This window comes from Miscanthus floridulus, chromosome 12, assembly GCF_019320115.1.
Source record: "Miscanthus floridulus cultivar M001 chromosome 12, ASM1932011v1, whole genome shotgun sequence".
In the NCBI taxonomy this organism is placed as follows: domain Eukaryota; kingdom Viridiplantae; phylum Streptophyta; class Magnoliopsida; order Poales; family Poaceae; genus Miscanthus; species Miscanthus floridulus.
The window spans coordinates 53,301,778-53,313,800 of NC_089591.1; the positions used below are offsets into that span (position 1 = coordinate 53,301,778).

At 42.0% G+C, this 12,023-nt stretch overlaps 1 protein-coding gene across 1 annotated transcript; it reads left to right on the forward strand.

Moving 5' to 3' along the window:
• The first annotated feature begins 5,109 nt into the window (after positions 1–5,109).
• Positions 5,110–11,594, forward strand: LOC136495889 (uncharacterized). The gene is made up of 11 exons (XM_066491686.1): positions 5,110–5,217; positions 6,010–6,024; positions 6,609–6,834; positions 7,861–8,085; positions 8,256–9,203; positions 9,294–9,526; positions 9,959–10,413; positions 10,532–10,690; positions 10,891–10,897; positions 10,986–11,210; positions 11,535–11,594. Exons 1-11 carry the CDS (start codon positions 5,110–5,112, stop codon positions 11,592–11,594), a joined length of 2,661 nt encoding a protein of 886 aa, XP_066347783.1.
• The last annotated feature ends 429 nt before the right edge of the window (positions 11,595–12,023 follow it).

Below are 12,023 nucleotides of genomic sequence, written 5' to 3' on the forward strand. Positions count from 1 at the left end.
ACTGAGTGCAACGAGGCCACTTTCCCTTCCTCTGGGCATCAGGATTCTCCTCCATCGCTGCCTTCGCTCAGAGAGCACGCTTAAGCTTTCTCTCCCTCTTCTCCCTATATGCAGCAACACGCCTCCTTTTCTCCTCTTCCTTGTGCTCCTTTTCTAGAGCCTCCTCTCTGCGTCTCTTCTCCATCATCTCCTTATCCTTTGCCTCCCACCATAACAGTTTTTGCATCCACTCCTTGTCTTCTGGCTTGATCTCAGTGTCGATCCACTGCTCAAAATCATAGAGCGGTGGAGGGGTCTACAACAAATGCAATTATTACAAAACAAATAAATCATGCAAGACTTCATTTGATATAAAATAATTATTACACAACATCAATTTCTCACCATCTTGTTAATGCGGCGCTGATGAAATATAGGCTCAAACGCAAAATTGGCACACATCCAATACCTCTGCCTATATGTGTCCTCTTTATCAGACTTGGCTACCTTGCAAGGATCACCGCACCAGCACATGGGCACTGGAACACCACTAGGCAGAGACAATAGGTCGAAGGCATTTCTAGTCATCCGGCCATAACTACAATTGAACCAAATTTGTTCTAAGAACCGAAAACAATGAACATTAAACCCTAAACCTAGGGTTTTCCATTTATTGCGCATAAATGAAAACATAATATAACACGATGATAAGAGATTACCTTGGCTTACTAGCTTTAGCACGCCTTGGCATCCTACCATTACATAATACAAAAAATAATAAATCACTTCAAACATTAGGTAATAACGTATCTAGGGTTGCAAAATAGACATAATATATACCAAATCAATGCGTAAAAATGATAAGGGGAGAGGGGATACCTTACTCGCAAAGATGTATGGATCAAATCTAAGTATCCATGGTCAAATTCATCGATTCAAGATATTAGGCGGGTTAGGGAGAGGAAGAACCCGAGAGAGAGGAGGAAGAAATCAAAGTAGCCTCGGCAAAGGAAACTTGGCTGTGGTTTTTGAATCCATGCTCAGCGTCAGGATCCATGGCTCCAAACTCAGAGCTGAAATCCACGGCTCTGAGGTTGGAGCCACAGATCTTGGTGCCGAGCTCAGAGCCAAGATCTGTGGCTCTAAGGTACCGGCCACGTCAACGCCACCTAGGATGCCCTACTGTGCATGGCCAGGCACCTTGGAGACAAGATTTGTGGTGCCAATATGTGTTACCTCAGAGCCATGAGTCCTGGTGCCGAACCCCAGGTTCCAAAGATGAGTTTACATCTCCTAGGGGGCCAAACGCAAATTTTCTTCAAAAAAGGACCAAATTGTAAAAAATAGGTCGTACAAGCCTAAAGTATCCAGATGCTTGGAATATACCTTATCGATATTGCATGACCCTGTGCACCAAGAAGGACCAACTGACACCATCCAAGACGAGCTCCCGTACTCTCTCGTTCACATCTCGCCCCCACCCGTTCGCTTTCCTCGGTGAGTCATAGAGTTTGTGTGCCTCTGGCCGCACGGACTACTGCTGCTGGTGCTTGGTCATCCTCTACCGGTAGTGCCTCCATAGAGTCCTCCTCTCCCAGTGGATGGCGACGCCTCCAATCTCCACAGGTATTTTTCTTCACCTCGTCAGCCCTCTCTCTAGTTGCCAGGGTTAGGTGTTCATGTCGTCATTGCCTGATTGGATGAAATAGAGTTCGTGAAGGGGTCTATGCTTTTCAGATCCAAAGTTCTTGTAACACCCTAAAATTTGCTCCTTTTGAAATAGATGTAAATTGAGATAATTTTGAATTTTTGTGCTCATGAAAACATAGGGAAATAATTTTTTTTCATTAAATTAAAATTTGTCATAGGATGTAGAAACATGTTTGAGCATATATGCCTATGCATTTGATTTATTGATATGAGTGGATTTGTCCAAAATTCAAAAGGATTCAAACTTTTTTTGAAATAGTTTTGAAATCAAAGAAATAAAGGAAGATAAAGAAAAAAAGAAGAGAAAACCTCCCCTCCCCCATTTTGGCCCATAGGCCTTTCTCTCCCCTCTTCCGTGGCCCGCTCCAGCTCTCCTCTCCGTAGGCCCAAGCCAACGCAGCGACCCACCTCTGCCCTTAGCTCATGCGGCCCACATCCCCACCGAGGCCCAGCATCCCTTCTCTCCCATTCTCTGGCTGACAACATGGCCCCGCGTGTCAGCCGCCTTCCCCTAACTCCTGTTGTGCTCTGTTCGGACTCTATCCGATGAGTCTGCATTCACCCCGCGTCATTGGTGTGCGCCCTACACAGCTTGGCCACATAAAAGGTAGCCCTGAGCCATGCCGCACCCCTACCTGCAACCATAGCACGCCCAGCCACCCTCGCTTAAGCTCGTCGTGCCACCAAAACCCTAGAAGCGCCACCGTCGCATTCTCCATCGTCGCTGCTCTTTTGCCGCCGCGACCATGTTCCCGAGCTATGCATGAAGGTAAGAAAGCCGCCGGTATCTTGTATGCTTCCCCTCTCGCTCCTTTACGCCTGCACAAGCTCACTGCAGCATCGCCGTCGCTCCCAAGCCACTCAGGCGAGCCTTGCGCCGTCACTGTGCCCTTGCGGTCTCTCCCTATCCCCACTCCGAGTTCGCCATGCTCCCCTATCTCTCCCTATGCTCTTGCTTTGGCCAATGATGCCTAAAATCGGCAAATAGCCAAACGCCGATGAGGTCCCCTATTTTTCCAGCCGTGCGTCGCCATCCCAGCTCGCCGTCGGTGACTCTCTCCCCTTCCCATCTAATCAGAGCCGTCCATCTTTGATCCAACGGCTCAGATCGGCTAATACCCCTTTGGTTAGGGATTTTGCCAAAGAGTCTCGGCACTTTTTCTTATTCCAACCCGTAGTCCAAAGCACTATTTGAACATACGTTTTCATATTTGTAAAATGTAATCTAGTTCGGGTTATTTACAAAATTGCCACCAACACTGTTTTCATCATATCTTCTACGTTTAACTCTGTTTTGTTCCATTCAAGTTGCGTTAGATTCGTAACGACGTAATCTATGTGATAGTCACATTTTTTGTTTATTTTGTGCTTTCAAATAAAATGTTAATTAGAATCAATCTATATGCAATTAGTTTCCCAATTAAAAACAACTTAGGTTTTCCACTTCTATCTTTTCTAAATAAAATAAGATTAGTTTTATCTTGGTTTTCTAAATCAAATATAATTTGGTTTAAGTCAATTTAGATATTTCTCTGAAATATCTTATCCATGCTTTTATATAGTTAAGATATAAAGTAAATGAAGCCTATAGTTTTCTTTTCAAAGTAAACCCTTCGGTAGTCGTTTCTTTTACACCGTAGTTCCAATTAGCGTGCTTTTCGCGTCTGCGTGCTCGTAGCAATGCGTAGATTAGTTTTCAAACCTTTTTATTGTTTGTTGTATTGTTCTAATTTAATTCTATTATTTGCTTCGTGTATGATTGCATGGATGCTTGTGTGGTGTTCTATGATCATGTCTAGTCGGTGAGCTATACATGGTGAATCCAGAAGGAATTCATTGAAGGTTTGGACTAGAAGAAGGATCTGAGTTTTAAGGCAATTGTAGCATAGGATCATCCTTGTTGTCCTATTCACCTTTAATCATTTAATTCATATTGCATGTATCTACCTTGTTGCCACTAAGGATATCCTAGCTATTTGATATCTTGTACCTTGACACCATGGGTGTTTTGCATTGGGTAGTATTATGCTAGTGTTCAAGATAAATAACCATGACTTTATAACTTGATTAATGGTATATGCAATAAATGTTTAAAAGATGCTTTTTAGCAACATGGAATCAGAGGGCTAGAGCATTGGGTTGTTTTTGTGATGCTCTAGATTTCTCTCCTTAAGGACTTATCTTTAAGCGATCACCCGAGACTTATTGTGCAACCACAAGTTACATGGCTTTGGCTTGACTCAGTATTAGACTTTTACTAGTTTGTGGCAGCTACCCGTAAGGGCGCAAGAGGGGCTCCGACTTGTATGATCTTGGTCTGCCAAGTTGAGTGCACTTTGATTTCTTGGTCTTTTATTAGTCACTCCTTGGAGGAAGCTCATGCTTATTGATGGGAAAACCTAGCGGGTTGCTATCTATTAGTAGAATCTGTGAACAGTCTCGTAGTGTATGCTGCCCCACTTTCTTGGTAGAGGTGATGGTATATGGGGATCACGACTTATGGGTAAAGATATACGACCTCTGCAGAGTGTAAAACTGTTATAACAGCCGTGCTCACGGTTACGAGTGGCCTAGACTCCTTACTGAATAGTTGATGAACACTGATGATAACGTTGATGGAGATGCTCACTAAAGATTACTATTTATGCTATACATTATTCTTGTTTACATGACCACGAGGTTATTTGGGACTTATGCTGAACTTGTTGTTACTCAATTGCTTAAAAGTATGACTCACTAAAAGCTAATCGCAGTAAACCCATGTCAAACCTTTTGAGCCTCATGAACCCCATAACATAATTGTTGAATACGATATGTACTTACGTTCAGTGTTCGCCTAAACGGCCTAAACTGCTGTTTAAACGGCCAATAAATGGTAAACGGTGGTAAACTGATTTGTTTAGGGGGTAAACGGAAATTAAACGGTTGACCGTTTAAACGGTCAAAAAACGGAAAAAACGGTCTAAACGGTCTAAATGGAACGGAGATAAACAACATTAAACGCGCTAAACAGTTGTTTAAACGGTTGTTTAGGCGAACACGAGGTAAATCTAGTTCAGTTTTGTATGGATAAATTTGTATACTTAATATAAATGTGTATACTTGATATGTTACATGCATAAATATCTATATTTGGTTCTTTTCACATACATAAATATATATACATACCAAAATAATTAATTTTTACTTGGATAAATATGTATAAATGCTAGAATACTTGATTTTTTTACATGCACATATATAATTATATATATATATTTTTTAAAAAGTATAAAACCGTTTAGACCGTTTAACTTCGTTTAAACACCGTGTAAACAGGCTAAACGCTAAACGAAGGGTGGCCGTGTAAAGACCATTTACCGTTTAGGAAAACATTGCTTATGTTTGCTTTATTTTTTTCTATTTGAATAAAAATCCCGGATGGGTACCAGATTGTCAGAGTCTGGAGGAGTTAGGCTTGTGATCAATCAGTCAGTTGTTCCTGTGGATTTTGAGCCTTCACCTGAAGATCGGAGATGTCTTTCCACTGTATATACTCTGAGGCTGTATTCCTTTTACTGATACGTTATGTAATAAATATTATCTTTTGATATTACCCTTATTTATGGCTATACGTGAGATTTGATTTTCTAGGCTCACATATGTTGTGTATCTAGTTTTGTTCTTAAAACCGGATGCTGTAGTTCTACTAGGCATTTTGAAGTTACTATGGTTGATTTGATGGATTACTGCTTTCCGGTTTCTCTACTTGCTTTTTCATTACTACGCCCTTGTTTAGTTACTCCAAAATCCAAACTTTGGCACTATACAAAAAGAAGATTCTCCGTCATATCAAACTTGCGGTACATGTATGGAGTACTAAATATTGGCGAAATCAAAAACTAATTGTACAGTTTGGTTGTACTTTGCGAGACGAACGTTTTGAGTCTAATTAGTCAACGATTGGACAATTATTACCAAATACAAACGAAATGCTACAGTGTACTGCATCGTGCTACATTGATTCCGGGGGCGCCAACTTCGGGCACCTAAACGCGGCCTACAGATGAGTTATCCTCACCTTGTTCCTGATATGGGGTATGCGGCACTTGAGAATTAAAAAATTATTTCCTGGAAGTAGACAAAACAGGGCATTCATGATGTTAATTCGTTCAATTTTGAACTATGCGGCATCATATTCTCTTTACTAATATGAAACAACAGTTCTGTAGTATTGTACTATCTTTGCAACTTGCTTATTCATAATATGCGAGTGCAAATCGATTATATTCTCTTTGTCAAATCCAAACTATTATAATGTTTGCTTTCTATTGACTGTAGATGGTGGCCAGGCAGGTTAGACGGAAGAAAAAAAATGCTCATCAGTGCTGCTACATATCTAGCGGCTTGTATGGTGGTTTTGTTTATTCAGAGAAGATTAAGAAGAAGAAAAAAGGCAGCTAATTACGTATGCTCCAATGGAAGAACGGGATAAAAATAGGATTGACTATCTAAACACAAGAATTTACAAGGACGATACAACATGCATCAAAATGATAAGGTTTAAGAGAGGTTCTTTCTTTCAGTTGTGTCAAGTTTTACGCGAACGCTCTTTGCTCTATGACACTATCCATGTCTGTATTGAGGAGCAAGTAGCCATGTTCTTGAATACAATTGGACACAACCTAAGGAATAGGCTAGTTGGGACTAATTTCATCAGGTCGGGTGAAACAATTAGTAGATATTTCAACCTAGTCCTACGTGCCATCGGCGAGCTAAGCAATGAGCTTATTCGACCACCTTCCTTGATACCCCGGCCAAAATTGCAGGGAACCCAAGATGGGATCCATATTTTAAGGTACGACAAACTATGTCGCCCACACACGTGTCGTACACATTGTAAGGTTACTATTTTTTTTTGAAATATATTGACCATATAGGATTGTATTGGAGCAATTGATGGGACACATGTGCGTGCATCTGTTAGTAAGTCTATGGAGGCTGCCTTTCGTGGTCGGAAATCGTTTGCAACCCAAAATATGATGGTAGCTGTAGATTTTGATTTAAGATTCACATATGTGCTAGCCGGGTGGGAGGGGACAGCACATGATGCTGTGGTATTATCAGGTGCTTTAGAGCCAGTGAATGGTCTTCGAGTCCCAGAAGGTAATAACACTATTTTAGTTGTTACTACACTTACGGATAATATATTCAAAATAATTTAATTACAGTTTGGTATTTCCTAGGAAAATTCTACCTAGTTGATGCCGGATATGGAGCAAAGCCCGGATTCATGCCTCCGTTTCGTGGTGTTCGTTACCACTTAAATGAATGGGGTAGCAATCACTACTAGAAATGTGTTCATCAATGACGATTCAGTCATGACGCTTACAAATTTCGTCACAGAACAAGCGCTTTCTATGACGAAATTTCTAGCTTCGTCATAAGTAACAAGTGACGGAGCTTTGGCACGAAGAATAATGACGAAAACAAAAGAATCGTCATAAAACAACAAAACTAAATCGTCATAGATCGTTTGGCTCGTGTACCACCTCGAGGACGTGGCGCCGTGGTCCCACCAGTAGGTCCCACCTCGAGGACGTGGTGATGTGGTCCCAGCATTGGGTCCCAACCTCGAAGACGTGGCGATGCGGTCCCACCAGCGGGTCTTAGCCTGAGGACGTGGCGGCGAACAAGTGGGGCAGCGTGGCCCACACGGTCCAGCTAATCATGCATCCTTCCGCCTCCCTTTTTTTTTGCCAAAAAATAGCACACGCAGGGAGATTCGAACCCGCGACCTGTTGTTAGACATGTTGGTGCGTTACCATTGGAGCACTCGCCGTTTTGTGATAAAGGCATGCATGTTTTTCTATTTGTAAACGTATAGCTAAGCAGTAAGCACAGAAGCCTTGGCCCAATAGCAACATCACCCATTAGCAAGCCTATTAGCCCAATAGAAAATGATTTCCTGTCCGCTGGATGGACGTCGTTTTGTCTCCTAGATTGCTGCGATCCCAAGTCTCGACTCGACGTCTCCCATCGCCCTGATGCCCTATCGGCCACGTATCGCGTTGAGCGTGATGAACTGACCTGACGGCGGCGAGGCACCTAGACCCAGGCGAGGCGAGGCGCTGAGGCCCTAAAGGTAAATAGTAATCATTCGTATTTTTTTCAATTCATTCACAATCACAGCAAACTATATATATAGCGCTCGTGGGACAGAGCAGCAGCGGCGCGCGTGGGTCAGTGCACCAGCGTCGGCGATCGTGGGGCGGTCAGAGCAGCGTCGGCGATCGTGGGGCGAGGAGAGCAGCGACGACTTGCGTGGGACAGGGCAGCGGCGGTTTGCGTGGGACAGAGGAGCGCCGGCGATCGTGGGACAGAGCAGCGCCGGCGCGTGGGACAGAGCAGTACAAGGTTTGATTTGTTTTTGAATTTCTTTATATATATGCATGTGTTGGATGTGTTTTTAAATTTTGTTGAGTTTACTCTAATTTTAGGACTGAGCACAAGGTTTATTTTACTCTCAAAATAGATGGATAGAAGCTGGATTTATGGGACACAATTCACACCTGCATATGTGAAAGGAGTTGAAGAGTTCATGAAATTTGTTAGTGAAAGATACCCCAAAGACAGCCACATACTTTGTCCATGCAGCAAATGTCTTAATCAAAGTTTACGGCCTCAGGATGATGTAAATGACCATATACACATTTATGGAATGTCAGCTGCATACACCAGGTGGATTCATCATGGGGAGTCGGCAGATACTGTAGTAGTTGAAAATTTGGAGCAGGAGGTCGAAGGAAGTGATCATGACTTTGGGATACATGTGGATGTGGCCAATGATGATTATGATGAGGATCACGGAGTACTAGAGATGATAGGAGATCTGTATGTTGCGGCAGAGGCTGATGGAGAACAACCAAGGTTTGCAAGAGTCCTTGAAGATGCGAAGAAGTCACTTAGCCCGGGATCTAGCCATTCAAAATTCTCTTTTCTGGTGAGGATGTTGTATATCAAGTCTCGTTATCGAATTAGCAATACAACATTTTCCACAATGCTGAAGTTGTTGTCATCAGGATACCCTCAGAGTGAGTTGCCAAAATCATATGATGAGGCCAAGAAATATCTTGGAGAACTAGGCCTTGGTTTTGAAAACATCCATGTGTGCAAGAACAATTGTGTGTTGTTTCGAAAGAGGTATTATAAAGAGAATGTGTGCCCAGTATGCAAGGCGTCTAGATGGCAAGATGAAACTGGGAACAAGCGGGTTCCACATAAGGTATTGAGACATTTTCCACTTTTGCCAAGGTTGAAAAGAATTTTTGCTTCAAAGCGCACTTCTGAGGAAACACAATGGCACAAGAAAATGAGGACGCCAGTCGACAATGTAATGAGCCATCCAGCTGATGGAGAAGCATGGAAGGAGTTTGACACGAGGGAACCAACCTTTGTAGATGATTTGAGGAACCTGAGGCTTGCCTTAGCTACCGATGGATTCAATCCATTTGGCAACATGAGTACGCAGTACAGTATGTGGCCAGTGCTTCTAACACCACTAAATCTCCCACCATGAGAATGCGTGAATCCAGCAAACTGCTTTATGTCTTTACTCATCCTAGGTCCAAAATCTCTAGGAAAGGATTTTGATTTGTTCCTTGAGCCCCTAATTGAAGAACTGCTCGATCTATGGAAGGGTGTCAGTACCTATGATGCATGTACTGGTCGGAAGTTTAACCTTCATGATGTCATGCTATGGTGTATACATGATTTTCCAGCATTGAGCACGTTATCAGGGCGAACAACAAAAGGGTATTATGCATGTATTCATTGCGACAAGGATCCATTGTCTCAGGCAATAAGGAGTAAAATATGTTACATTAGACATCGTCGTTACCTTCCAAGGACACATGCATGGTGGAGAAGCTTGGCTTTCGATGGTAAGCGTGAAAACAAAGATCAGCCAGGCAAGTTCACTTTGGAGGAGGTCCTAGAGGAGCTAGAGAAGGTGAAAGATGTCAGGCCAGGGAAGCATCCTAAAATTATTGGAAATAAAAGGAAGCGCAACGAGGGTCCAAGGATTTATAGCCGCAAAGTTGGGTTGTGGAGATTGCCATATTGGAAACATTTGAAGCTTCCACATAATCTCGATGTGATGCACATAGAGAAAAACATATGTGAAAACATTCTTGGCACAATACTCAATGTGCAGGGCAAGACCAAGGACACAACCAATGCTAGGCTAGATTTGCATGATATGGGCATAAGACCTGAATTGCACTTATAGCAGCATGGCAACTCAGTCACTGCTCCACCTACTCCGTATGTCTTGGGGAAGGATCAAAAAATCAAGTTCTGCAAGTTTCTCAAAGGTATCAAGTTTCCTGATGGATATGCGGCTAACCTAGCAAGATACATAAGTGAAGATGGTTCGAAGGTGCAGGGAAAGCTGAAAACACATTCTTGCCACATACTCCTGCAAAGAATCATACATGTTGGCCTAAGAGGACTGGTGAGGAAGGATGTATATGAAGCAGTTGCAGAGCTCGGGACCTTCTTCAGGGAACTATGCAGTAGAAATCTGAGGATTGATGTTGTCAAACGGCTAAAAGAAGAAATTCCATTGATCCTATGCAAGCTTGAGAAAATCTTTCCACCTGCCTTCTTTGATGTCATGGTGCACTTGGCTGTCCATCTTCCTGATGAGGCACTGCTAAGAGGACCTGTTCAGTACGGATGGATGTACCCAAATAGAAAGGCGGCTAGGCACTTTAAAGAATTTTGTAAGGAACAGGGCTAGGCTAGAAGGATCAATTGCTGAGGCATATATGGCAAGTGACACCTTGACTTTTTGTTCTAGGTATATGGAGGATATTGACAATAGATTTAACCATGATGATGGTAGTGATGGAGAGATGCCATTGCCTGATGACATCTCTGTTTTTAAGCATGGTGTTACTCTTGTTGGATCTAATAGGAGCCAGTACATTGATGATGTTGACCTCAATAAGTTAGTTTGGTATGTGCTAAATAATTGTGAAGAAGCTGAGGAATATTTAGAGTAAGTATCTATTAGATGTTTTGGGGATTAGTTTTTGTTTTATTTCTAATTTTTCAAATTATTTTTATGACTTAACTTTGCCCTACAGCTTGTACAGGGACGATCTTGAGTAGCAAGGTGCACTTGATGTTGATAAAAGGATTTGCAAAGTGGTTTAGGTGCCATGTAAGTCACTACACATTGTGTTTCTAGGTTTAGTAAATGCATTAGTATCCATATGTAATTGGTTAACTGAGTACTTTTGTTGCAACAGATTGAGAACAAACGCAAGGAGAATCCAGAATCGGTTAGCGAAGGATTGTGGGCACTGTCATGTGGCCCAGATCTGCGAGTTAAGACTTGTGCAGCTTGCAAGGTTAATGGAGTACGGTATAGCACCGTGGATCGTGAGAATTTCCTTTTGACACAAAATAGTGGTGTAATGACTGAAGGTTCACATGATGGGAACAACATAGATTTTTATGGAGTCCTTAAAGAGGTAATTGAGATGCAATATAACTCAAATCTTCAAGTCTGTCGGACGGTGGTTCTATTTTGATGCGATTGGTTCAAGCAAGAAGGCAAGACGATAGGCCTTCGAGATGATGGACATTTCAAATCCATCAATGTGCAGTCATTATGGTACAAGACTGATCCTTTCATCTTAGCAACTCAATCGAAAAAGATATTTTACCTACAAGACACATCTTTAGGTAAAGATTGGCGTGTTGTGCACATAGGAATATTTATGATGTCGCTGAAAAAGATGAGGCAAGTCATGATGTGCATCAGGATGATTATTGTTCTGATACTGAACATGTAGTGCAAGCAAGGGCTGATAATGAGATTACGCACAATATTCAAGGTTGAGAAGGCAGTATAATTGAAGGAAATTTACAAGACCTTATAAATAGCAAGAAGCAACCTATTATTCGTGAAGATAGTGAGGATGAGGAGGAAGATGAGACAATACTTACTGTAGTGATGGTGGCAATGATAACAATGATTACATGTCCCTAGATGATGAAGATGATGATTTCTAGTATGGACCACTGACATGTCCCTAGACTGCACTACTATTTTGTTTTCCCTGGACATGTTATCTGAACCTGTAATCTAAACATGTAATCTGGACATGTTATCTCGGCCTATCATGTTATCTGGACCTATGTTACTGTAACTTAAGTGCTACCTATCTATTGTGTGAACCTATATGTCCAAATTCTATTGAAATTGTATCCACTTTCAAGCAGAACTGCATACAACCAGTGAAAAATACTCTGTCAAAATTTGGCGTCCTATGGCGCCTTTG

Coding starts and splice junctions, on each gene's coding strand:
- LOC136495889 (XM_066491686.1), top strand. CDS start 5,110: ATGGGTACCAGATTGTCAGAGTCTGGAGGAGTTAGGCTTGTGATCAAT. Junction 9,527..9,958: donor ACAAGGATCCATTGTCTCAG/GCAATAAGGAGT, acceptor TTGCACTTATAG/CAGCATGGCAACTCAGTCAC. Junction 10,414..10,531: donor CCTGTTCAGTACGGATGGAT/GTACCCAAATAG, acceptor TTTTTGTTCTAG/GTATATGGAGGATATTGACA.